At 51.7% G+C, this 25,384-nt stretch overlaps 11 protein-coding genes across 11 annotated transcripts; 4 read left to right on the top strand and 7 right to left on the bottom strand.

The window, feature by feature from the left end:
• Nucleotides 1-65: 65 nt before the first annotated feature.
• Nucleotides 66-1,447, bottom strand: ASPSYDRAFT_1178353 (uncharacterized protein; the record flags this gene model as incomplete). The annotated part of the gene is made up of 2 exons (XM_040840326.1): nt 66-1,008; nt 1,059-1,447. The coding sequence occupies 2 exons, from the start codon at nt 1,445-1,447 to the stop codon at nt 174-176; spliced, it is 1,224 nt and encodes a 407-aa protein (XP_040701708.1). The 3' UTR covers nt 66-173.
• A 305-nt stretch (nt 1,448-1,752) lies between these two features.
• ASPSYDRAFT_132908 (alpha/beta hydrolase) lies at nt 1,753-2,825 on the bottom strand (the record flags this gene model as incomplete). Its single annotated transcript, XM_040840620.1, has 2 exons — nt 1,753-2,619; nt 2,704-2,825. 2 exons carry the CDS (start codon nt 2,823-2,825, stop codon nt 1,860-1,862), a joined length of 882 nt encoding a protein of 293 aa, XP_040701709.1. The 3' UTR covers nt 1,753-1,859.
• A 325-nt stretch (nt 2,826-3,150) lies between these two features.
• Nucleotides 3,151-5,497, top strand: ASPSYDRAFT_69086 (uncharacterized protein). Its single transcript, XM_040850455.1, has 7 exons — nt 3,151-3,515; nt 3,563-3,728; nt 3,776-3,871; nt 3,917-3,942; nt 3,989-4,666; nt 4,736-5,065; nt 5,139-5,497. The coding sequence occupies exons 1-7, from the start codon at nt 3,316-3,318 to the stop codon at nt 5,488-5,490; spliced, it is 1,848 nt and encodes a 615-aa protein (XP_040701710.1). The 5' UTR covers nt 3,151-3,315; the 3' UTR covers nt 5,491-5,497.
• Nucleotides 5,498-5,594: 97 nt separating this feature from the next.
• On the bottom strand, nt 5,595-7,501 carry mirB (MFS siderochrome iron transporter MirB; the record flags this gene model as incomplete). Its single annotated transcript, XM_040844928.1, has 3 exons — nt 5,595-6,526; nt 6,585-7,213; nt 7,266-7,501. The coding sequence occupies 3 exons, from the start codon at nt 7,499-7,501 to the stop codon at nt 5,595-5,597; spliced, it is 1,797 nt and encodes a 598-aa protein (XP_040701711.1).
• A 3,399-nt stretch (nt 7,502-10,900) lies between these two features.
• On the top strand, nt 10,901-13,340 carry ASPSYDRAFT_45879 (DUF3176 domain-containing protein). The gene is made up of 3 exons (XM_040847123.1): nt 10,901-11,662; nt 11,724-11,896; nt 11,956-13,340. Exons 1-3 carry the CDS (start codon nt 11,142-11,144, stop codon nt 13,206-13,208), a joined length of 1,947 nt encoding a protein of 648 aa, XP_040701712.1. The 5' UTR covers nt 10,901-11,141; the 3' UTR covers nt 13,209-13,340.
• A 411-nt stretch (nt 13,341-13,751) lies between these two features.
• Nucleotides 13,752-14,816, top strand: ASPSYDRAFT_31998 (adenosine deaminase family protein; the record flags this gene model as incomplete). The annotated part of the gene is made up of 1 exon (XM_040844929.1): nt 13,752-14,816. The coding sequence occupies one exon, from the start codon at nt 13,752-13,754 to the stop codon at nt 14,814-14,816; it is 1,065 nt and encodes a 354-aa protein (XP_040701713.1).
• A 2,989-nt stretch (nt 14,817-17,805) lies between these two features.
• ASPSYDRAFT_31999 (uncharacterized protein) lies at nt 17,806-18,432 on the bottom strand (the record flags this gene model as incomplete). Its single annotated transcript, XM_040844930.1, has 1 exon — nt 17,806-18,432. One exon carries the CDS (start codon nt 18,430-18,432, stop codon nt 17,806-17,808), a length of 627 nt encoding a protein of 208 aa, XP_040701714.1.
• A 63-nt stretch (nt 18,433-18,495) lies between these two features.
• ASPSYDRAFT_1017829 (uncharacterized protein) lies at nt 18,496-19,326 on the top strand. The gene has a single exon (XM_040839736.1). The coding sequence runs from the start codon at nt 18,682-18,684 to the stop codon at nt 19,162-19,164; it is 483 nt and encodes a 160-aa protein (XP_040701715.1). The 5' UTR covers nt 18,496-18,681; the 3' UTR covers nt 19,165-19,326.
• Nucleotides 19,327-21,283: 1,957 nt separating this feature from the next.
• On the bottom strand, nt 21,284-21,666 carry ASPSYDRAFT_32000 (uncharacterized protein; the record flags this gene model as incomplete). Its single annotated transcript, XM_040844931.1, has 2 exons — nt 21,284-21,562; nt 21,613-21,666. The coding sequence occupies 2 exons, from the start codon at nt 21,664-21,666 to the stop codon at nt 21,284-21,286; spliced, it is 333 nt and encodes a 110-aa protein (XP_040701716.1).
• Nucleotides 21,667-22,151: 485 nt separating this feature from the next.
• On the bottom strand, nt 22,152-24,061 carry ASPSYDRAFT_69093 (putative zinc metallopeptidase). Its single transcript, XM_040850456.1, has 2 exons — nt 23,625-24,061; nt 22,152-23,572 (listed from the first exon to the last, which is right to left on the bottom strand). The coding sequence occupies exons 1-2, from the start codon at nt 23,635-23,637 to the stop codon at nt 22,302-22,304; spliced, it is 1,284 nt and encodes a 427-aa protein (XP_040701717.1). The 5' UTR covers nt 23,638-24,061; the 3' UTR covers nt 22,152-22,301.
• Nucleotides 23,768-24,633, bottom strand: ASPSYDRAFT_32002 (uncharacterized protein; the record flags this gene model as incomplete). The annotated part of the gene is made up of 2 exons (XM_040844932.1): nt 23,768-24,061; nt 24,436-24,633. 2 exons carry the CDS (start codon nt 24,631-24,633, stop codon nt 23,768-23,770), a joined length of 492 nt encoding a protein of 163 aa, XP_040701718.1.
• Between the last annotated feature and the right edge of the window lie 751 nt (nt 24,634-25,384).

The raw sequence follows: 25,384 nt of genomic DNA on the forward strand, positions 1-25,384 counted from the left end.
TGAGATACAAATTGGGACCAGGGCATTCATGATAGAAAACCAACCAGCGTTCTTATATACAATGACTATCACGCGAGATACTAATCAAATACCAAATACTTGCTCTTCCATCAGGATATACCTCATCTTTCACTAACATCAATATACTTCCACATCCCAAACCCCTTCCTATCTCACGTCACCCGTGTCTCCTCCCCACCCGCATTCCATCTAAGAACACCCCTAAGCCCTAGAAAAGCCCCATAATCCTCCCCAGCCAGGAAACTCCTGATATTAACCCCCATATCCCTCATCACACACTCGCGATCCCATATCTCATAATGCGGGAAAAGCAGCGTATTAGGCTCGGCTTCTCGCGTGCGATACATTGCCTCGACCAGGTCACTGTCAAGCCAGTCGTCGTCGGGACTCCATAGGATTAGTTCGTCCTGGGGTGTAGTGAACGTGAATAATTTCAAAGCTGGCGGGTTTGCAGAGGTTATGGATTTGAAGAGCGTTGACCAGCTGTTTTTGTTGCCGTTGTTATTGTTGTTGTTGTTGTTGTTGTCGTACGGCACATAAGCCCGACAGAAATGCAGCGTGATATCTTCCAGCGAGGGCAAATGCCGGCACAGAAACCCCGTGAGTACAGCGCAGACAAAGATATTTGCCAGCGTGACTTTCTTCAACTTCGGCATTGTTGCGTTTCTCAGGCCGATGTCCTGTATATACGCGGGGTTTTGGCCTGCGTTGCCCATGTGAGGACCGGAATTGGAGGGGTCCGGGTTGAACGAGAGTTCCTCGAGGGAGGCTAAGTGGTTGAAGAGCCAGGGGCCGAAGTTGTCGAGAGGGATGCTGGCGGACCGCACGGTGATGATATCGTGTAAAGAGAGGTAGTCGGGAGGTGCGAGGGTGAGTTTAAGAGATTTGAGGCGCGAAAGAAGGGAGTGGAATGGTGTTGTTGCGATTACAGGGAGGGCGATTGGGTTGAGGTTGTGGATTTCGAGGGAGGCGAATTGAGCAGTGTTGCTGTTGTTGTCGATGTAGTTTGATGCGATAGCGCCGAAGCTCGCTGATACTAGTCCACGCCAGGTGTCTTCCCGTTTCTGGGTTGTGCTGGCGCAGGGCTCGTGCTGGTTATGGAGGCGTCGGCGTCGGCGGCGATTCGGATTGCAGTGGTCGAATGGGAAGTCGAAGCTGAGGAGTTGGAGACCACTGAAGCAGGAGAGATTTGAGAGGACATTGTCGAGCTCAGGCGGGTACAGCTCAGCGATATCAGGTCGCAGAGGTGCGGCGTCAGCGCGGCCAAGCTCGTGGGGTTCCAATATTCAGTCGCCTCGTCTGGGTCACCGTCGGGGGAGCTGGATAGAGATGGCTGGGAAAGGGACTCAGCTATAAGATGCCACACGTCGTCTACGAAGATTCGAGACTGGGAGGATTGAGAGCTTGTGCTGGAAGAAAGGGCCATGTTGATGTTGTGGTGACTGGTGAGTGATGTTCCCCGCAGGAGACAGTGGAGTCGTCGGTCGTTGGCTTGTGGTAGCAGCTCTGGGTTTGGTCATTTTATCCATGCCTATACCTATAACCGTACTTGGAAATATTCTTAACACTTGAGGTATGCAAAAGTATCCCGTCCATAACCTGTTCTCGGATTCCGGGCGGAGGACTTGATGGGTCGACGACCGATCACCACCACAACTTCAACGATCGGTCAAATAGGTAAAAGCAATGATACTGAGGTGTACGATGATTAAAATTGTTGGCTGATCAACATGGTGGTTTACCGGTCTGAGCGGTAACCGCGATTCCTGGCGGTCATCGCTCGACACCTGTTCACCACCACGTGATGCCAAATACCCTAATTCCTCATTCCTCATTCATCAATAATCATCCATTTTGGACAGCAAACTCTCCATGAACACAATGGCTCCATTGAGCGCAGGCGCAATGACACTCCCGTGATCTTCATCAGGATACTCCTTCATCTCCAGTACACGCAGGTATCCCGCCTTGAGAAGACTATTATACAGTTCACTGCAATTATCCGCCATGCGCCTCCTCTGAGCAGCATCTTTCCTCCTCTCAAATTTCTCTAGAGGTTCCCCTGGCCCCTGTACAGGAGACTGCTCCCTGGACCCAAATGACAACCGGAGATCAGGAGGTTGTTTAAAAGAAAGGGCGTGACACAACCGAGGTAGCTCTGAGAGAATAAAACAATCATTCCACCAGATCGACGGACTCGCAGCAAGATAGATATCGAAGGTGGACGGCCGCGTGAAGAGAGAGTGGAGAACAAAGAGCCCGCCGTAGGAGTGTCCGAACAGCGCTGTCTTTTGAAACGAAATATTGGGGAAGACTCTTGAACGTATAAACGGCTGCACGATCTCGGTGATGAATTCCAGGAACTTGTCGGCACCTCCATGGTCTTCGGTATTTGGCTTCCCGTCTGGTCCTTCGGGGGGCGTGTAGTTGTCGCACGGTGGAGTGAGGTCGGTGCTTCTACGAGGGCTGAAGAGGGAGTCTGTGAGGGGGTATCCTACGGCAACGACAATGGTTTTTGTTTCACGAGCACGGTGGGATTCTCGTCGACGGAGAGTTTCGGTTGCAGTGAGGAATAGAGCGTTGCCGTCAACAAGGTAGCTGGGTTTGAACTATATTAGAAGCGGAGTGCAGAAGTCTAGGATTTCTGAAAGAGCATTTGCGACGGAACTTTCCTGCGCTGACCATCCAAGAGGCCACGAAAGGTCCACTTGGTATGGTCCATTGCTATTGTTTTGCCGAGAGATAAGCCATGAAGCCGTATTGCGGACTCCCGGCTGGCTGGGGGTAAACGTCCATTTGGCCATATCACACCACAAACTGTGCTCGCAGCTGGAGGAATTTCAAGAGCAAAGGAGAGATCAGACGATGAGACATTCAGAAGCTTCGCTGCAAGTCCGGCTGGGCAAGCATTGGCATTCGTTATCTGATCTCTTGCTCTCCAATCACGAACGACTTCGCAGTCTTGAATACGAAGCCACGCCCCACCTGCCCCAGCGCCGCCAGTCGCCACCAAGGCCCTTGGCCGGGTATCGTCCTTGATCGGGGATAGATTAGATTAGATTCGCTTATTTGTTGGGTGGAATTCGTTGTGGCTTTGTGATTTGCCTGACCTGGACTTGCATGGGCTGACTTCCTATCCCTTCGCGCTGGAATACGAGGTCCACAAACCGGGAATAAGATGTGCACAGAATTCCGAGAAGACCGCGGTCGACTACTTAAGATTTCAGCGCCTGCTGTCAGCCTGTACCGGTAAGCCCGAAATTTCTTGTCTCAGCCTTCCAACAACTTGGCATTATGGCTACGGCAGCCGACGAGATCGCGGCGGTGCCCAAGGGCTCACCAGCTGCAGATGTAGTAGAACCAGTGACCGAAAAGTCCAATTACAGCCCCAATGACAAGACTTCAGACTCGGAGAGCCTGCAGGCAGGTGTACACAGGGCCGAGATGCTGCGCAAGGGCTGGACGCGCCAGGGGCTGATTATAACATTCACCGGGTATGCTCGACACTCAATCAATAGGTGTGCTTGCTGATTCTCGGTAGACTGTTCCTAGCGTCTCTAGTGAATAATTTTGGCGACTACTCCACCCAGGTGTATGTGCCGTATGCGACCTCCTCGTTCAAGCAGCATTCGGCCATGTCGGCGGCGAAGGTTGTGGCCAATATTACGCGGATTGCGGCGTATCCTATCATTGCGAAGCTGGGAGATGTATGTTGAAGCCTCTAGTATCCTGGCTAGCACTGACATTTGCACAGGTCTTTGGACGAGCGGAGATGTTCACGCTCTCTATTCTGTTCCAGGCTATTGGATATGCCATTTATGCCGCATGCAAGAATGTTTCGCAGTATATTGTGAGTGTCTAGACCAAAATCCTACGGTCATAGCTAAGTGCACAGGCTGGGGGCATCTTCGAGAATATTGGGTAAGTCATTCTCACCCCTGGAATGTAGTCTATGTTGACAAGTCAGTTCCACTGGCTTTGGCCTCACGCAGCAAGTCTTCGTAGCAGACGTCACAAACCTCATCAACCGCGCCGTCTGGTCCACCCTCCCAGACTCTCTAACCGTCATCCCAGCCCTATACATCGGCACCGAGATATCGACCCGGATGCTCGCAGACTCGCACTGGCGCTGGGGCTACGGCATGTGGGCAATCATCCAGCCGGTCTGCTCTACTCTCCTAGTCGGTGCGATGCTCTACTACCAGCGACGCACGCCAGCACCAAAGCAAACATCCGAGATGATCGGCTGGAATGACGATAGTAGTAAAGGCTACTGGGAACGCATCTACAATGTTGTCTGGATCCAGCTCGACAGATTCGGCGCTGTGCTTCTTCTCCTGGGTCTATCGCTCTTCCTCATTCCTCTGTCACTCACAGGGTCCGGGAACAGCGATGACTGGCACAGGGGATCATTTGTTGCGATGCTTGTACTGGGCGTTGTCATATTCATTGTCTTCATCGCGTGGGACACCTGGGTTGCGCAAAAGCCATTCATCCCGTACCGGATGATCAAGAATCGAACCGTCGCTGCAGCTTGTCTGCTCGGGGCGCTGGATTTCTTCCACTACTCCGTCTTCACCGTCTTCTTCACCAGCTATCTCCAGATTGCCGCGCACTATGGACCCGGCACAGCAACGCGGATCGAGTACGCCTTCCTCACTATTTACTCCCACGGATAATCATATACACCAACTACCATACTAACAAAGTCTAGTAACTCCCTCCGCGTCGCCTTCCAAGTCTCCGGAATCCTCGCCGCCTACTCCATGAAATACACCCGCCGGTCCCAGATCTGGGTTCTCACGGGCGTGCCCCTCTGCGTGCTCGGCATGGGCGTGCTGCTGTACCTCGTCGACATGGGCACCGGCCGCGTAGGCAACGAAGCAGCATTCATAACAGCCAAGTCGCTGATCGGAATCGGCCGCGCGTTCTACCAGACTGCATCCCAGGTTTCCGTCCAGGCGAGGGTTTCGCGGGGGGAAGTCTCTGTCGTCACGGCGGTCTTCTTTGCGGCTATGAGTGTTGGCGCCGCGATTGGGACTAGGTACGTCTCTCCTACCCCTTATATACCTACCCCCATTCTTCTTAGTGAATGATAACTGATGATGAATTACCAGTGTCGCCGGCGCAATCTGGCGCAACACACTCCCGCAAAAACTATCGCAGCATCTCCCGGCCGAATACAAAGACCAAGCCGGCGCAATATTCTCGAGTATAGTCGTGGCCCAGAAGTACGAGGTTGGGACACCTGTGCGCGAGGCAATTGATACTGCGTACCGTGGGTCTCAGCGGCTGCTGGGTATTGCGGCGCTGGCGTCGCTTGTGCCCATGTTGGTGATTATGTTCTTTTTGGAGAATGTGAGGCTTGATGAGAGGACGACGGCTGTGGAGGGGGATAAGGCTGATAATGCTGCTGGTGGGAGTAAGGTGCAGGGTGGAGAGGTTGGGGAGAAGGTTGTGAAGGGGTGAGGGTTGGTGGATGTAGTGCATTATTGAGACGAAACTGTTGCTTAAATGGGAGGTGTAGGATATAGACTATGCTAAAGGCAGCCTTTAACTAATCCAGTTAAAACCTACAAAACATTCCCCCTCGTCTGGCTCATTGTCTTAACATTCAAATTCCTCATCATCCCAATCCAAACAAACCCCAGCACCATAACCGCCGTGCCAGCCGCAAGCATCCGCACCTGCGCATACCCATACGCATCATTCAGCACATCCCGCACCTCCGTCCCAGGTGCATACTCCAGCTGCGTAGACAAATCCCCATAGATAAGCGCGTACTCACCCATAACCTCGGCCGGCAGATTCTGCCGCAGTTTCTTGCCAAATGTATTCGTCCAGACCGCACCGGAGATAGCACTCCCAATACCGCCGCCGATACTGCCCATTACGAAAAGCAGAGCCAGCACGGCAGAGACGTGTTGATGGTCCACGGTCGCCAGGACGGCAATCTGGCAGAGCAGGATGAAGACGCTCCCGGAGACGGAGATGAAGACCTCGCACATCACAATGTACCCGATGTTCCCGCCTGGCTGCCGGAAATGGATCATGAGGCCGAGCCCGAAGATGTACAGCGGGAGACAGACCCAGAGAATCCATTTGAACCGCCCCGTCCAGCGGATGAGCCAGCCGGCGATGAAGAGGAAGACGAAGGAGACGACGCTGAATGTGTTGGAGACGTATCCGGCGGTGGCCACGTCGACCTCGTACACAACCTGCAGGAAGGAGGTGAGGTACGACGCGTAGCAGAAGTAGGAGATTTGGTAGGTGAGATTGAGCAGACAGGCGCCCAGCACGGTGCGATCTGTTAGGTATTGGTTTTTGAGGAAGGGGATGGGCGCGGCGTAGATTTCCCACAGGCCGAAGAGGATGAGGAGGATGAAGCCGACTATGATCATTGCGATGATGTATCCGCTGCGCCAGCCTGAGGGGGCACTGGCGGCGAGGGTGAAGGGGAGGAGGAAGACGACCATTCCGGCGGCGAAGAGGACGACTCCAGGTACTGTAGAAGTTCAAGTAAATATTCAAATAAGTATTCTCATGGCAGATGGATCACGTACAGTCAAATTCTATAAGGGTCCACCAGATCCCACGCCCGATTGCGTCAGGGGTAATCGACCAATGCTTCTTCTCTCTTACAATAAACCCCTTCTTGGTAGCCTTGTGCAGGTTCCACGCAAGCATGAGATAGATCGGGATGCCAAAGGCCGGAAGGATAATACCCCAGACCCCAATCCCCCATCGCCAGCTAACATGGTCGAGGAACTGCTGGGCAGCCTTGGATCCAGCAAAGGCCGAGATCAAAGCAGGCGACGAGGTGAAAGCAAAGGCAAGGCCTCGGTTTCTCAGACTGGTCACGTCCGCAGAGAGCACATCGTAACTGAAGCTAAGGCCCCCGAATCCCACCTGGTAGAAGACCTGGCCGGCGCAGTAGGTCGGTAGATTCTTGGACACAGATAGGAGGATGAGACCCAGGATGCAGAAGCCCAGCATGACGAGAAACCCCTCTGCACGGCCCCAAAGATCGAGTGCCTTGGCCATTGGGATGTACACCGCGCCGGCCATGGACGAGGCAACGACAGTGATGACGGTCAGAAGCGAGTGGCCCAGAAACGAACTGGTGGCGTACGGCGACAAGCTGTCAACAACGACACCCCGCAGGTTGTTAACCAGGGTGATGAACCAGATGCTACAAGATCGTTGTTAGCTATGCGGAGACGGGGTTCTGCGAGATAACATACAGCACCAGGAGGACGTAGACAGAGCTCTTAGACCAGGCCAGTGTGACGGCCTCGATTTTCTGAACACCAGACTGGGCATTCTCAGCTGGCTTCTCATCCTTGATTTCAGGTCCCTCGCTAGCGAGACCTGGTGCGGCCTCCTTGTCGTCGGCTCTCACCTGGAGGGCGATCGGATCATCGACCGTTGCTCTCTCGGTCGTGCCAACGACGCTATGGAATTTATCGAGAACAGTCATTGCAGCAGCCGACAAGAGCAACAATGAATTTAAAAGAGGGGGTCGAGAGTATCCAAGGATTTGAGTTTCCAGGGCCGGTGCGACCAGAGATCATTCAGATCGGAGATCGTGAAGAAAGATCGAACAGAAAGTGCCGCCGGGTCGAGAACGGGATTAAGAAGGAAGTGATCCCACGACCGCAGAAACGGGAAACGACCGAATGAGCAAAACTTGTTCAATTCGGCCAAGGAGCGACGCTTATGCGAGGGCACCACCCTGGCCTGGGCAGCCCACATAGTGCAGTTGGCAGACTCAGATTGCGGCGCTGCGTTCGGTCAGGGCTCTCCCGCGTAACACGGGTTGCATGCACAAGGGATGGTATTCACTATCTAGCCGGTCGGTATAGTAGTCGGGGAATCTGAAACTAGAAATATGATACATCTGTCTTGATGGTTGAAGAATGTACATATGTACAGTACAGTACAGTAAAAGATCGGATCAGATTAGATTAGATAACCTCGTACAGTCGTGCTCTTCCGCGCTCGCGATGGGCCCCGACGGCCCCCACTGCGTACCTCGCTTGCAGGGTCTATGATTCATGAATCATGATGGTCCGAGACCGGCCGCCATCTGAAACTGGAGCAGAGAACAAAGAACGCTTGCTGAAAAAATCCAGTCCCCTTTGGCGCTAAAGGAAACTGGCGCGGAAGAAGTCGGAGTTGATGATCTTATCTGATCCAAGCCAAGATATACCCAGTCTCGACGATTCATGATTTAATCTAATTGAGTTTTCATTATATTATCAGTGACTTGGCTGCTTCGGACATGCTCACTGCAGAAATACAGGTACCGTGGTAAACCGAATCTCACAAATCGAGGCCCATTCTGACACATTCCCATTTGTTGAACTGCTGCTGAAAGGCGAACTGCCCAGGCCGGCCAGCCAACTGTGATGCGCGTCCCCAACCTGCAAAACAACAATCCACTGAAAATGCGCACCCTGGATATAACTGGCTATTGGCCGGCGCTTCTGCCGTTTATTTAATATCTGAGGGAATAAAACAAACTTCTAATAAATGTAATAACATAACCATAAATAATACCATGCAATTACCAGATTACATGATCCTATATATATACAGATAATTCCTACACAACTCAATCGATCTACCCGGCTTCACTCGGCTTTTCCTGCCATTGCCTGAGATTATCTCTGCAGCGACCGGGCTAGGAATGTAGTCTACTGATAGGCGCGGACAGAAAGGGAATTCGCCGAAGATAACCTGCTAGACCCGACAGGGCGACGATGGGCTCGGGCCAGAACGGTCAGTTTACCCGCGATTCTATACAGGGTGCTTACTCGAAGTTACCGGTAGATGATCCACAAGTGGTCAACCCAGCTCTTCCTGATCTTGGCCGACCCAGCTCTAGAGATTTTGGCATAGATTCCCAGCTGTTGGATGCTCGCGGAGACCACGGCAGTACAGGGACTGGCAACGAGCCTATATCAAATTGGCCGCATATCTACCGAGTTCCATCGAAAGAGCCTTCTAGGGCACATAGTGATGTACTCAGCGGACCTTCTCACGATCTTCAAGCAGATAGTGGAAGCAAGTATGACTGGGCGAGACATGGAAAGTCCTCCAACGGCACTTTAGGAAACATGGTACTGTGCACCTTTCGGCACCACCATCGCATCCATCACACCAGGCGAAACCCTCTGTGCCTTCTGTGGCTCCACCAATCCATCCCAAGCACACCTAGACACCCACGAACTAACGGAGAGTGGACTTGAGTAGACCTTACGGTGCTTACGTATATCTCGATTAATGTCTTTGAACTGGATGTAGCAAAGCGCGCGGTGTTTACTGGAAGCGTTACCTGTTATTCAACTTGTATAATCGTGCATGTCAGCGATGTATCTAGAAGGGCGTAGGGCGTGTTGCCAATCCACAAAGCCCAACCACAGAGATCAAGATTGAGAAAAACCTCAAAGCCATGTTCAAATTTTGCAGGTCCACGCAGCGGGACTACCCTACAAAACTGTCACCGCTGGCAGTCTCCCAGCCTTGCATCCACGTCTTGGGGCTGGGAAGTATCGGGACACTCACTGCGCACGGTCTCATGGATATCCCAGAACCCCCAGCAGCAGTGACCGTTCTCCTCCATCATAAATCGCTATACGAAGACTACATCCGGAATAACAGAAGCATAGCCCTGCGCACGCTTGATGGAGGTATAACCAAGCATGACGGGTACGATGTTGAAGTACAAAAGAACGGAACATGGCAGAAGCCGTCGCCCACACCAACACCAAGACCAGCAAACAAGACGAACAACAACCTAATCGTATCCGTCAAAGCAACGCAGACTGTATCTCCGCTCCGCGCACTCAAAATAGCTACAACAGGCTATGAGCTCATAGCCTCATAGTACGAGTTTGCAATATTTGATTTGACTATATCTCAAGGGACGAGGCGAGCGTCGATATCGGCTGATGTTAATTTGAACGGGAGAAAGTGATAGCTGTCGGTGGCCTCTATCCTCACCACTATGTTTTGTATTGTTTGGTGGGCTACTATAGTATCTAGTATCACCGTTTTGAGCCTATGAATGGGCTATTCATCTTATTCAGCTCTATATCACTTATTTGCTATAAGTTCCTGGCTAATCACATTGCCTGTTCCCTCCGAATCCTGGCCTGTTGGCGCCAGCTCGATCCCCGTCACATCTCGGATATAACATCTATAGCAGGTCGGGCTTAACAACTCTAATTCGGGATATCTGAATCAAGGCAGAATTTTATATGTGATTCTCTTTGATGGTGTTCGGGGGATATCGGTACCTTAGATATACCAGACAAATCGATATCCCGTGGTTCCATCATTGGTTAGTTCTATTGCCGATACTTTAGCTTGATTATTTATATCCTAGGTAGTGGTAGATCTAGGGAATAACAACACCGCAAGTCAGCCTTCGGGCTGCACTTGGGCATTTTAATAGTTCTGGTATCTACCGAACTTCGGGATGTTATCACATATGTATCTTTAATGTATTAATTAAATCTAAGTTCTAGCTTTATAAGATACTGGGCTTATATACTAACAGATTAGTTTATCCGCAATAACCCCTAAGGCCAAGGCCCTTATATCTAGATAGAAAGCCATACGTATATTGACTCGGTTACATCTCCAATCCCAACAATCCGGCCCCCAGCCCCAACTGAAAGGCCATATCCAATAGCCGTATCCGACACCCAAGCTAAGCTCGAGTGGGGAAAGCCAATAATTACAATGAAACACGATAATCCCCCTTTATCCCTGGCCTGCAGATCAGCCCAAGCAAAGACCCCAGTCAAGCCTCCAGAGCCTCGCGGGACGGGTCCCGGGAAAGGAAAGAAATTGCAAGGCAGACTCTTAGTTCGAGCTCCGACCGCTGAATAACGGGGCTTTCTCGCGAATAGTAAGTAGTAACAGACTGAACAGTGCCTCAGTTAGCGCGACCATGCAGGTTGTCCTCCGTAACTTCTAACTATTTCTGTGATAGTCGTGAGCTGACGGTCTTGGCGGCGAGGTTGTGTTTGCCGTTTATGAAGGCCAAGCGCCGGTCGATGTTGGTTTGATTCCATTTCTTTCAAACTGAAGTTGAGTGGACCGAGAGGATGGTGACGGACAGTGGAACTGGCATTGGCAATGGCCATGAAAATAATGATAATGGAACGCCGTACAGCCTGTCAGCACATGGCTTCACAAACGAGATCGAAACGCCGCGACGAGACCTCCTCGAAAACCCCAGCGACGGGTACCAAGAAACCGAACATGGGAAAACAAAATCAAACGACAAGAAAAAGTCATTCCTGACGACGCTGAACGAGCGGTTCGTATGGGAGACCCTTGGCCTGGCGCTGGCAGCTGGGGTCCTCATCGCGCTTGTCGTGATCCTCGCGAAGCACGACCACAAGCCCCAGCCGGACTGGAGCCATATGTCGCTGAACTCGCTGATCTCGTGGCTGAGCACCATTTCCAAGGGCTGCATTGTTGTGTGCTGTACCGAGGCGCTGGGGCAGCTGAAGTGGGTTTGGGTCTCGCAGGGGGTGCGACCGATGCGCCAGCTGAGGACGTTTGATTCAGCGAGTCGTGGGTGGTATGGCGCTGCAGAGCTAATCTGGACCCTGCGGGCGAGGTATGTTATGCAATTTTACAGTCTCACACAGTATCAGCGACAGGCAGCGCTGACTTGATAGACACTTTGCGGTGCTGGGCGGGCTGGCTGTCATCCTAGCGCTGGGCATCGACCCCTTCGCGCAGAACCTGGTGCGATATTACCCAGGCCTGGTCGACGACCCATACAGTCAGGCCGTAACTGGCGCGTCGACGCTGTACAATCTTCAGGGCCCCGTGGTTTCACGCGCAGCTGGTAGGTTGCACTGCGAGCAAGTCCTATATCAGCACCATTTTAGCCTGACACCAGCACAGCCCAGGGCGTCGACATGAGCTTCAAGTCGAATGTATACAATGCCATCATGAACAGCGACCCCAAAAAGCCGTGGTCTATCCCGCAGTACTCGTGCCCGTCTGCAAACTGCACCTGGCCACCCGCCGCATCACTCGACGCCTACGCCCTCTGCACAGACATCACCCACGAACTGGTCACCGAATGCCGCGAAACAGGCAAAGACGACTTCATGGAAGGCGTCACAAACTGCACCGTCACGCTGCCCAAAAGCAACCTCACGGGGTGGTACGTCCCCAGCGACACCGTCCTCTTCGCATTCAAGGGCTTCGTCATGCGCGAAACACGCAGCTACGACTCCCAGTACGTCTACTCGAACCTCACCTTCGGCAACGTCGTGCAATGGGTCACCCCGCGCCTTCACGGCAGCTGGTACAGAAGCTACCCACCCCCCGCCAACACCACATGGGCCGCATCCGAGTGCGCCATCCAGCCCATCGTGCGCAGCTTCCGCGCCCAAGTCGCAAACAACACCTACTCCGACGAAACCCTCGCCATCTGGACAAACTACACCGTCAACGACTCAGGCGCTATGGTCTTTAAACCCACCTGGGGGGCGGACCTCGGAATCAACACCCCCGGCCAGACATTCGAAATCTCATGGACCTCAACCCTCGCCATAGCAAACTTCTTCCAGTACATCTTTGGTGGCGAGTTCTGGCAGCAGGGGACGTCCTCACAGGCTTTCCGCGCAGAATCCACGGTCGAGTACGCCGCCACGGACGTGATGGAGGCGATCGGATACGCGGACATGGCCGGGTGCACTATGGACCTCGCACCCCGACTCACATGCATGATGGGTAATGTCGCGCAGGCCGTTTCCAAGGCATACCGCGACTCGATGTATAACAGTACATCTGTGGCAGCGGCAGCGACAGTAGCTAGGCCGACGGGGGAGAACGTGGCGTCCAATAGTACCGAGGGCCTGGCGCTGGGTACCGTTCGGGCTAATGCGACGTATATCGCTGTGCAGTGGCAGTGGTTGGCGTTGCCGGTGTTTGTTTGGGTTGTTGCTGCTGCGACGCTGGCGGGGACGTTGTGGAAGATGAGGAGCGTGCCGAAGTGGAAGAATGATGTTGTGCCGTTGTTGTTTCTGTATAGAGATGAGAGTGAAAGACAGAGGGAGTATGGGGTTCCGGTGAATGGAGTGGATGGGGTGGATGATGTTAATGTTAGATTGTATGAGAGAGATGGGAATATGATCCTGGAGAGGTAGATGCTTCCAGGGATCTATTTCTTCTGTCTCGATTCATAGCCATGATGACTAGATCAAATAAATACCCATAATGTATGGAGGTCACGAATCCTTCAAGATCTATGTATAGATATAGACTGTGACCTGTGTCGGATAGCTCTAGCTTTTTCGCGTGATTCGTAGGTCTTTTCCTCCTACGCAGAATGTCCAGGATGTCCATACCAGGAGTCTACTTTTCCTGATGTCGTTGATGGAAAGAAAGAGAGTGAAGAGCTGGAGGACTGTAGGGATACGAGAATAGGTACTATGCCCGAATAGGAAGTTATAGACCAGCGAGTTCTCATTGATTGCAACGCTTTCCAGGCGATACTCCCAGGTCCAAGCTAGTAGACTATTGGTAAGTTAATAATTCAACAAGTTAATGACTCAATATCGAGTACCTGGTCATTTATTTGAGTCTACGTTCCCCTCTTCGCCACCCAGCTCCGCTCCCCCTCTACGTCATAAAATCCCCCACCAAAAACATCTTCATTTCTTTGCTATAACTCTCTATCATACTACAAAATGTGCAAATCACCCCTCCATGGCTTCCTCACTGCAACACCGAAGGTTGAGAACCACCTCCATATCGAGGGAACCCTCGAGCCATCTCTACTCTTTACCCTCGCCGCAAAAAACCACATATCCCTACCTCAAGACCCCTCTTGGGCGTCACCCACAGCCCTAAAGGCGCGCTATGAACAATTCACCTGCCTGGACGACTTCCTCCACTACCTCTACACCGGCGCCACCGTCCTCGTCACCGCATCCGACTTTGAAGACCTGGCATGGGCCTACTTCCTCAAAGCAGCCAGCATGAATATCCGGCACGTCGAGGTCTCGTTTGACCCGCAGATGCACACCGTCCGCGGAGTCTCATACGATGATATAATATCCGGGCTTGCGGCCGCTAAACAGCGCGCGATGACCGAGCTCAGCCCCGCTCTCTCGGTTGAGTATATCGCCCGCATCCAGCGACACTTACCGCTCGGGGACTCGCACGCGCTTATCGATACGATCCTAGATCGCGGACACCTTGTTAATGGCACACTCTGCGGTGTCGGCCTGGTGTCTAGCGAGAAATCGTTCCCGCCGGAGCAATTTACGGGTCTCTTCGACCGGGTTGCGCCATCGGGGACAAATCTCACGGCGCATGTCGGCGAGGAGGGCGGGCCTGAGGCTGTGCGTGCTGCATTGCAGTACTTGAACGTCCACCGGATCGACCACGGCGTAGCAGCTGCATTGGACGCGGAATTGCTAGCTGATCTAGCTAGACGGCGGGTGCTGCTTACGCTGTGTCCTTGGTCGAATGTTGCGCTGAAGGTGGTGCCCAGTTTGGCTGAGGCGCCTGTTCGGGCCTTTCTGGGTGCTGGGGTGCGGTTTAGTCTTAATAGTGATGATCCGGCGTTTAATGGGGCTTATCTTCAGGATGTTTACTGTCGGGTTCAGGAGACCTTTGGGCTGACTTTGAGTGAGTGGGAATGGATTATTCGTGGGGGTATAGAAGGGAGTTGGCTCCCGGCGGCGAGGAAGGATGAATTGCTGCGAGAGTTTCAGCAGACGGTGGATTTATATAAGGACGGCTCCTAGAGAATGAACTTTAGTCTCGGAACAACAATGTCATATAGTTAAAGCAGCAGACGCATCATATAAGGCAAAACCGCCGGATCTGGCTTTGCGGATCCTGACCTTCAGAGATTCAGTCTACACCAGGGTATAAATACAAGAAACCAAGCACGAGCAGAATGGAGAATTAAAATATCCGCGTGGGAGAGACACAGGTATTTGCAATGCTGCAGTGTACACCCCTGTCCCGGTATACACAAGAATGTCCCATAATATAACAAATATACATCACCTGCAACGATCCCCAAAGTAAATCTCCAACGACCATCTGACTGGCCGCATGACCATCCCAGCCGCTCATCCACCCAACTCTGCAACTTGCCCACCACCCCTGCAAGATGGCCTGTTCTCTGCTTTAGTTGCGGTTTGATCCGCGCGGGAGCAACGCTATGCCACCTTTCTTCCCTGATGGCAATCCGATACTACACTAAAAACGCGCCGCTAACCCAGTCACATGGCACACTTACCCTTCATGGATGGCCCGTCGAGTCGGAGAATCGGGTTCTCCCTGGAGCTATGAACCTTCCCGCCCTCTGCGTCTGAGACACCCATCCACTACACGTGCGGGGTTGGTAGATCGGTCGGATGTCGATCCGGATGAATATATCTACAACGCTTGTCCTGTAGTAGGACTGCAAGTATTGGGTCCCGGTGAGGATCGGATTTGATCCCGTTTAGGCGTCAGGCGACCCTTGGGGGGCACACTTCGTACTCAGTGGGTACTGGACACTGGACAGACAGTTCCCGTGTCTGCAGTTGGTCAGTGCGGTCTTTGCAGAGTTGCCCTAATCTTTTAATCCGGTTCTTTCCGTTGTGATTTATGGCCCTCTGGCCTGTTTTGTGAAAATTCTGTCCTTGCTATTTCTTGTTTGGGGTGTCTCGTTCTCTTTTGTATGGTTCTACTTATCAGTTAGGGCGCGGTGGGTGATATCATACAATGTCTTATTATAATGGCACAAGCTCGGATAAAGGAATCAAAATCTACTTGAGAATCTTTAGTAGTCACTTGTTTCCTTCCTAGTCTTTACATAGTTTCACAACACCCTGTTGGTTAGAGGCCTTCAGAAAATTGCTGTTCGATCGCATGCGATGTCAGCGAGACATATTTCGCCATGCTCTACTGATGAGATATTGGGAAACCCTATACCAAAGGCAGACGACACCTTTACTCGGGATCGTTATGTGTTCAGTGGATGAAACAGCCAGGAAAGCTCAACGCGTAACCACCTCTATCAGGCGTTCACAGACGACGTCCCAGTTGAAACACATACAAGATTTCTGTTTGCCACCCTAGTCCCTATATTGAGGGAAGTAAGCCTAATCAGACACCACAAATCAATAAGAAAAGTGTATACACCCAACCCTAACCAACAATAAACACTTCCCTATTGGAGGACCACGCCGTCCATTTCACCCCTCAGAAAGCTGAAAATACCATTTTATTCCATAGTTAGCTCTGATTAAATAATAATCCCACCAAATCAGCCTGGCGAGATACCAGCTGAACCCCTCGTCTTAGTCTGTGCCACAAAAAAACGCCTTGCGCCGCCGCCCCCACTTGTACCACCACACTCACACACACTCTCTCTCCCTCTTTCACCCTCTTTCACCCTCGGTCGGGGTGAACCCTTCACCCTCTATTCTACCACATTCCATAGATCCTTAGATGAGACGAGATCCAGGAAGAAGAAAAAGCCCAGAACCAAACCGAACCGACTCCAACTCCTCACCCCTTCTTAAGATCTAGCCTCGAATAGAATGTATGTAGCCTACCTATTACAGTTTAAAACCACGAATTAATGGATGGATGCCTACTGAGCCGCATAATATTCGCCCACTACATTATTGGATTGCTTGTTATCCATTAGAACCGTTCCGATGCCAGGTTGCGTATGCGGATGTATTGGGTTGGTGGGTTGGTGGGTGCATATGCAGGGCGCATCGCTCCCTTTGGTTGACGACTACATACTGACGAGCTTGTTAAACGGTCTGGTTCTGGGCCGTGGATCGGTCTTGGTTTGGATAGGATAGGATAGGATAGGTAAGGGAAAGTAAAGTTCTGAGTGAGCAAGTGAGTCACTGCCTAGATCTGAAGAGGGGAGAATGGAGGGGGTGGGTAGGTGGGGCATGTCATCTTCAGGGAGCATGGTTCTTGTGTGTGTTGACTACAGAGTCGCAGGTGCATTCCTTGGCCTCGGGGACGAGATCGAGACTAGAGTGCTCTTTGTGAGTGTGGGGCGGGGGGCCTGAGGTGGGAATGTTGTAGAGGATTTACAAAGATCGCAGTATGTTATCTACTTGGGCGACTGAAGGTGGATGGAGAACTGGAACAGATGTGAATCAAATGATTCTTGATTGTTTAACTAGCATAAGACGTAACATGAACAAAGGAAACGGTAGACAGGTAGACAGTGTCAAGAGAAGACATGAATCAGTTAGGTGTGGAAAGTATCCAATAACAGAGGCAAAATCCAATCCTTCAATGCGGGGACTTCCATCGTGCAGAAGCTCGAAGCCAAACATGCATGAGTTGAGTGACTCATGGGAATTAGCCAGTAAGAACAAGGCAATCAAAGCTCAATTTTTTCTGCTTTTCATGGAATTATCACTTTTTTTTGTGGTCGGGTGTCCTTGTTTCAACGCCGTGATTTGAAAGCGGAGCGCAATTTGGATGTATTATTGCGTGGTAAAGAGGAGGCCGTCTAAGACGGCTCCAGCGGGATAATCGCATGAGGAATGGTCCTGTGGGCGATATCAACTCATGGATAGCAAACCCTTAGAATAGATGTGCGCGGTGAATCCGGTTCACTCTAATGGGGTTTGTGGGATGGCCCCGACCCGTGGGTCGTGGCTGGCAGCACCTGGCTGTAGTGTTACGGGCGATTGATCGAATCGGCAGTGGTAGACATAGAGACGTGGACGGTACAGTACGGCACGGTATTTTGTTATTCATTCAACGGTGGTACTCGGCCGGCCGGTAGATGCGCGAGGACTCCTTGACCCGCTCGATACGGTCAGCTGCGTCGGAGTCGTAGAGCGATCCCCTGGATGGGGAGCCACGGCTGGAAGATCCGCGGTGCGGAGAAGGGTAGACGATGATGCGGCGGTTCTTGATCGTCCGAGGCTGGCGCTCGATGATCTCAGTGACGGTTGATGAGCGGCGGGGGGCAACGGGGTATGAGCGGTCGTAGCTGATGACCGGGGCGTTGGACTTGTCAGCCAGGAGCTTCTGGGCCTTGGTCTTGTGTTTCAGGATGAGGCCGTCCTCGATAGCGAGGAGCAGTTCACGGGTAGCGATGCACCCGCGTGGGATCTTAACGAGTGTCGGCTGGTTGCGCTCGCGGTCGACGGTCGAGTATGACTTGCCGTTCTTGGAGTAGAGGTACTTGTCGACGTCGGTAGCGTACTGGTCTCCGCGGTCACAGAGCTGGCGGCCCTCCTGGTGGGTCCTGAAGGGGTCGTTGCACTGGTAGCAGTGGTCGGCGTGACGCTCAAAGGACTCCATGACGTACTCCTCGTCAGCCTCAAGCTCCCTCACAGGGAGGACGGGCTGAGCGTTGACGATGATAGGGGCAGGCATGCTGGATGTGCGTCGTAGACGGGGTTTCTTGGGAGTAGTAGTCGTGGCAGGGACGCTGCGACGATATAGGGTCTCCCTGATGGAGAAGGGCGGCCAGGAAAGACGGGACGATACGTAGGGCGACAGCGTGACGGTGGTGAATGAAGTAGTTGATGTGTTGGTGTATCAAGAGTATAGCAGTATGGTAGCACGAGTGTTATGAGTGAGTCTGGTATGCGTGCTGGTTGAGTGTTTGTGGTGTGTTGTGGTATGAGAAGAAGTGAGGATGGGGAGGAGGGGGAGGGGGAACTATATAGATGCGCGGGAGGCATCCGAGTTCCACTGGAGAACCCACCCCCCAGTCTGGCACAAAAGATTGGAATGACGGCATTGGTCACAGGAGTCGCGGTGATGGAGGGAGAAGTGCACGCAAAGCAGAGAAGAGTTCCTACAGTAGCGGCGGATGGCTGCCTGGGGCGGATGACTCGAGGCACTAACTTAGTGCCGCCTAGTCCCGTGCTATTCCTTAGCTGCAGGCTGTGCTCTCGCAGTCTCGCTCTCTTCCTCGCTCTTTGGAGGGCCTGCCGACGCTCTGATTGGCCCAATCCCTGCTTTCTGCTCCCTTCAGTCGGTCAACTGCTCTTGCCCGCTATTCCCTTCCCAGGAGTCGGCGTCGAGGAGTCACCGTTGAAGAAAGCCTCTTTGTGGCTTTCCCCTCGTATCTGCGCCTCGTTCTCTTCCCAATCCCGTTAGCAACGAGCCTGAGCCACACCCTCTGTGTTACTGTCCAGTCCCTGCTGCCTGCAATCCCAGGCTGACCGGTTCACGTCTTTGTTATCGGCAATCAACCTTGCGAATATCGCGATTTCCATCGATCTGATCGGTTGGTTCATGAGCCTCGCTGCAGTCCCTGGCGAGACACAGTCCCATTCGCTCCACAGCCGCTCGTCTTTGCGCGGCCATCATTCTGAGACGATGAACGTCCGATCCGTTCTGTCGGTACCACTCTGTCTATTTTCGTGCATTCTAACATCTAAGAATAATGGCCGTCGCAGATAGTAGACCGAGCGCTAAGGATCAAACCGTCAAAGTCGAGGCTCGAAGGTGACACTCGGGAGGAACCACTGGGCGCGTCCCTGTGTCTGTGCTTCTTGTTTGACGGCTTACCGTCTCAGCCTCAAGTGGCTCCACTTCGTGGCTGCGACTCAGCCCCGTTCTGGCCTTTGTCGACTCTCTTTCGCTCCCTCGTATTTTCCCGCCAACGCTCCAGCCACAGTCTACATGACGATGTTGGTCTTCTTGCGAGCAAGCCTCTGGCGTCACGGAAACCAATGCACACCATCTCATGCACGTCACTACTCTGTTTGCCATTATGTTGCCCCTGATGTAAGATTCGATGTCATGCTTGATGCTTGACGCGCGCGAGGCCAAACGTGAGCTTCAACGCATGCCATCCTCTTCTCGCACCAGCTTCTAGCGCCCGGATGCTTCGCGCTTTCTCATACGAACAGCACATCCAATACTTTCCGTCTCAGCCAGTATAAATTGAAACTGTGCTAGCACCATGGGAAGCGCCGACACATTATCATCCCCCTGAGCGTTACGCTCCCGTTACAACGGGAACCCCTCGGCCATTGGATCTTCATTGATCTCGTGTTCTAAGTTCGGCCACTCACGAGTGAACAAATACATCTAAAAATACTTCATCCAACCCCTAAACTATCAATATCTGGCCTCTTTCCCTCTGTCGACTTTCGACCATCCTCAGGGTAGGCTCCAGGGTTTCTCTTGCCCATGATCTTCTGGCCCCCAAGCTGATCACGCACCACCCTTCAACTGCCAGGATTAGAACCGTGCTACGGTCAAACCCGGCACCAGACTACGCGCCGCTGCTGGCGCACTCTTTTTAGCACTTCCAGCTGCCAGCAAGGGTACCTCAAATGGTAAGCGTGAGACTTGATCTCAAGGCTAGGATCAGCACCTGTTCGAGGAGTTCATATTTTGATGTTACTCGGTAGGTGGATATACACACGGGGCCCACCTGCAGCCCTACTATACGGGTCCGTCATCCAAGCCACGGGGCGGTGTTTCTGGAGGAAAGCAACAACAAACTGCTCCATAGTAATCATTCCGGGGGTAATCTGTTCCTGCGTCACAAGTGTAAGCCATAATATCGGAATCGTCATCGAGTTTGTCGCGACGCTGTGGAGTTCCCGTGCTGGATCTCAACATTGCCAAGTAGTGAACTCGGGACCGGCCCGCCTAGGGACACCCAAATTTAGACAAACTCTGTCTCCAGAAAACACGAGGTGGGAAAGCAGATCCTCGAGCCGTGAAATTAGCAAATTCAATCGAGTGTTATTCTATTTATATTTGGACTTCGATACGAGGAGAGCTCATGCGAGCCGACTGCAATTTCTCTGAGAATATTGGGATCGACTGGAAATATATATTTTTATGCTTCCGTGCTAAGTATAAATGGGCAAATTAAGTAATTCGTAGCATTATATGAAAAGCGCGTCAGAGAGAGTTACCCACGAGTCTTCTTTGTCAGCTGACAGACTTCTTTCTATGTATAGACACTCTTTCTTTTTTTTTTTGTCCCTATTTCAAGACAAGGGAGAGATGATCTGGCGCTATCTTGCAATGCGCAATACTAAAACATGTGTTATCTGGTAATCCCCCAATTCTAAACGAATTCCCATTGTACAATGATCGCAATCAAATAGCGAGCAAATAATAGTTCTACAAGCGAGAAATTGCAAACCAGCCTCACAGATGTATCCCGGCCGTTCTCCAATCTCAACCAACAAGCCCATTGAAGTCGTAAATACCATCCATCTCCCGTGCGCAGAGGTAGGCAGGACGTAGTTTATCGATAATCAACCTCCAACTCGTCGAAATCAAAATCAAAGTCATCGAATTCGTCAAAGTCATCCATGTCCATATCCTCATCCTCGAAACCATCCCAGCCAACCCCGGCCAGCCTGGCAAAAGCACCGAAACCGTGCAACCCCTCCAAGATAACCAACTCAGCGTAATCGTTCAGAACAAGCGAAAAGTCCGCCGGGTCTGTGCCGTCCCATCCTAGCCAGAACATGTCCATCATGGTGTAGAATGCTAGTAAGAGGTTGTAGAAGGGGCGGTAGGCCTGGTGGTTTGGTTAGATGGTGTTTTTGGCGTTTGATGTTGGGTGTTTACCGTGATGAAGTGGAAGAGTTGTCGGGGCCATTCTCGGATGTTGAGGTTTGACATTGGTGAAGGGCGTGAATAAGAGCTTTCCCCTGGAATGACAGTGGCGTAGATAACCAAGGTGATTGTTTTGGTTGATTCGGTAGTGGGTGTGACTTCTCAGTACCAGCAAGAAGGCAGAGAGGTATCCTCAGCTTCAGAATCCGCTGAAAAGATCATATAGCATCATCATTGGGTATTGCTTGTATTCAGTTGCGAAATGGGACCAATGTGGTTCGTCTGAGGTCTATGAGGTAAGCTTGAACTCTGCAAGACGTCAGATAAATAGAATCTGATGAGATGGGACTGGATTGACGATTTAAACGTCTTAAGGTAGGTGTTGGTAGGAAGTGAAGCCAATCAAGAAGTTCATGAGTGACACTTTATACTCTGCCTCAGGCGCCAACTCACTGCTTCTGTTTGCTTCAACCAACACTGACCTCTGCAACTTCCCAACTCACTCATCCATTCCATCCTCCATCTTCCATTCCCCTGGCTTTGCTTCAAGCGTCTTGATCTGGCATCTCACAACATGGGTGGCATGGCACCTATAATGGCCAAAGAAACCGACAAGGGGCGCGATATTCCTCGATAACAACGCAAGATGTCGGAGGTTTTCTGTAAGGAAAGTTGGATTCTATACATTTAGTGTCTTTATGCTAATTTAAACACTTCTTTCCCAGAAAAGTCAACGCCCCAACAGCCATCGCATCCACCGCAGTCTTCAGCGTAGGCTTCATATCCGGCCCGAAGAACGGTGAGTGGTTACCTGGAAGTTCGTTTACTGCATCTCTCGAAACCGCATCGTCCCATTTCTCTGCATCAATTCCTCCAAACACCCACATGACATACGGCGCCCCGACAGCTGTCGCCAGCAATGAAAAGTCCTCACTCGCCGTCGCAGGTTCCGTTTCCACTAGGCAGTCTCCAAAGTAGGAACCGAACGTCTTCTGCAGCTCCTTTACCATTTCCTCGTCATTGTAAGTTGCCGGCGCGTTAATGGTATGTGTGATTTGCGGCTTCTCTGGGGCACCCGATGCTACACATTCGGCTTCAATAATCCGCTTGACCGCTGTGCACAATCGTTCTCGGACCCTGGGTTCGTAGGACCGCAAACTTAGTTTGAGATCGCATTGATCCGGGATGATGTTCGGCGCATGGCCGGCCTGGATACTCCCGCAGCTGACAATGGCAAGCTCCCCCGGCGTGATTTCACGGCTGACGATACTCTGCAGGCGCGTGATGATCGAGGCCCCGATAACAATCGGATCAACGCACATCTGCGGCGAAGAGCCGTGACCGCCGCGACCGAAGATGCGCACGTCGAAGGCGTCTGTGGCCGTTAATAGCCGCCCTGGCCGAACGGCAACCGTCCCGGCTTTCATGCGAACAACGTGCTGTGCGAGGACAATATCCGGCTTGGGAATTTTGTCATAGAGCCCATCGTCGAGCATCGCCTGGGCACCGTTCAGTTCTTCCTCCGATGGCTGGAAAATCACGATCAGGGTTCCGCTCCACTGGTCTCGTGCAGCATGGAGCAGCTCCGAGCCGCCCAGTAGGCCCGTAACATGTGTATCGTGACCGCACGAATGCATCACGGGAACCTCTCTCCCGTCCTTGTTCCGGACAGTTCTTTTACTCGCATACTCCAGCGCTGTTTTCTCCTCCATCGGGAGCGCGTCCATGTCGGCGCGGAGCAGCACGGTCGGCCCCGGTCCGTTTCGCAGGATGCCCGCCACGCCGTACCCACCAATATTAATGTGCACTTCGAACCCTTGTTTCCGGAGATGGTTGGCGACTAGCGAGGATGTTTCCTTCTCCTGTCCCGATAGCTCGGGGTCGCTGTGTAATTTACGGTAGATAGCCTCATACGGTGCCATGTCCGGGCAGTATTGGTTGACGATGCCATGGAGGGCATTGCTTCGTGAGTCTGTATCTTAGCATCTGATTCACCCAGGGCCCGTTCCTTTATCGGGGCTTACCAGAAATTTGCATTATGGGAGTTTATGTCTAGGTAGATGGTTGGTTACATTCGAATCGAAGTCCGGGGCACCGCTGGCTCTTTAAGTTCAACCCCGGTAACCCCATCATGACCCCACGCGCTCGAACTCGGTGTCCCCAATATTCAAGGATAATGAACCGCCCATGCAAGCGAGGTGAGCTTGCGCTGGATCGTTGACTGGTTGATTGGGCGAGCACTCGGCAAATTCCAGCGAGCTCGGCAAGTGCGCCACTCGGGAAACGGCGTTCCCCAATTAAATACAAGCGGATGGCGAAGCTCCAACGACGTCGGCAAGTCTTTGTCACCACTCCTGGCCTTGACTAACCGTAGTGCCTCAGATTGGAGAGAAGATAGGTGCATTGGACAGGCTGTAGAGGAAGTATACACCGCGTGCAGGTGATGCTCCGCTTGTGAGGACTATCGGCATAGAAGCTGGAGTTTTCACGACAGAGGTTGTTTCATTCCATTTTTGGCGCTATCCCGTACATATCAAAACCGGTCGACTCCTGATCTGTTTGTTGCTCACTTAAAGTGGCAGCCACCCATGAAGGCATCACAGTATTACCTGGCAGTAAATCCAAACCCGCAATAATCTGCCTAAGAATCCCGCACAAAACTGAATCCCTTTACCCTTCAGGTTCCAAAAGTCCAGGCATAATAAGTCTCAATATCGCGAACCCGCACCCGAACACCCCGAACTTGATCATATATTTCCTGAAGTGGATTGTCAGATCTCATTACCGAGTACGGAGGCCTTGTCCGGAATAAGAATGTTCTGTTCTGTATCGTACCTGGTTAAGCCCTCCACCGTCCATATCGTCCTGGTTCCCGTTGATCTGCTCGTCAAGCATTCTGCTGATTCTGTCGAGAGCGGCGTTCGTCTCTTGGATCATTCGATGCAATTCATGGATCTTCAGCTCTACCTCATCGAGCTGCTTGTGACAAAGTTCGAAGAACTCCTCAGTGCTGAGATACATCCGGCAACCCATGTTGTCATAATTTACCCAAGAGAGGGTCATTTGCGCTAAGATTATAGAAGCTTTAGAGGTGTTGGAGGGTTATTGTCTTTCTGGTTCAGGGGTATCTGTAGTCTCTTTAAGTATTTTCTTTTGAGTAATTTTAGAGCATTACTGATAAAGTTGGATGTCGTTGGCTGTTAAAGTCTAAAGGTGGACTGACCGTGGACTGAGGACTGAATATCGAGACTTGGGAGCAGCTTTCGTTTTCGACTTCCTGATAATTTACGGAATACAAGTGACGAAATGGATATGGTAGAAACAGAGTGACTTGAACGGTGGGAAGTGAGAATAATATAAGCCCTAATAAGACGGATAGATACTATTCCATGCCGGCTATATAGACTGTCTCCAAGAGTAGTTTATGCATATCCACATCCAAGCCTTCTGCAGCTGTAGGTCCCTTTAATCAAAGGATAAAACTGGAAACATGGATCTTCCTAGATCAGGTTATACATTCTGTGACAGTAATGGATATCATTCCACCATGCCTGATCTGACCTTGGGGTATCTGGTGACATCTTCCATGGCGAAAACTTAAACTACTTAAAGAACAGAATAGAACAAGGCTTATGTTAATTGTATCGGATATGGCAAGTGTTCGTGGCGCAAGAAAGAGAACAGGACTCACCACCGTAATACCTTGCACAACATCGCCGTAGCAAAGTCCATGCGTAGACATATCCTCGACCCATACCTCCAGACAAAGTTATACTCTTCATAA

The sequence above is a fragment of the Aspergillus sydowii genome, assembly GCF_001890705.1.
Source record: "Aspergillus sydowii CBS 593.65 unplaced genomic scaffold ASPSYscaffold_6, whole genome shotgun sequence".
In the NCBI taxonomy this organism is placed as follows: Eukaryota; Fungi; Ascomycota; class Eurotiomycetes; order Eurotiales; family Aspergillaceae; genus Aspergillus; species Aspergillus sydowii.

Bases quoted from the DNA above. Each gene is read 5' to 3' on its own strand.
- ASPSYDRAFT_69086 (XM_040850455.1), top strand. From the start codon at position 3,316: ATGGCTACGGCAGCCGACGAGATCGCGGCGGTGCCCAAGGGCTCACCA. The intron at 3,943-3,988 runs GTAAGTCATTCT...TTGACAAGTCAG, and splicing joins GGCATCTTCGAGAATATTGG to TTCCACTGGCTTTGGCCTCA. The intron at 4,667-4,735 runs GTACGCCTTCCT...AACAAAGTCTAG, and splicing joins GGCACAGCAACGCGGATCGA to TAACTCCCTCCGCGTCGCCT.
- ASPSYDRAFT_45879 (XM_040847123.1), top strand. From the start codon at position 11,142: ATGGTGACGGACAGTGGAACTGGCATTGGCAATGGCCATGAAAATAAT. The intron at 11,663-11,723 runs GTATGTTATGCA...CTGACTTGATAG, and splicing joins ATCTGGACCCTGCGGGCGAG to ACACTTTGCGGTGCTGGGCG. The intron at 11,897-11,955 runs GTAGGTTGCACT...ACACCAGCACAG, and splicing joins CGTGGTTTCACGCGCAGCTG to CCCAGGGCGTCGACATGAGC.
- ASPSYDRAFT_1017829 (XM_040839736.1), top strand. From the start codon at position 18,682: ATGAGAAGAAGTGAGGATGGGGAGGAGGGGGAGGGGGAACTATATAGA.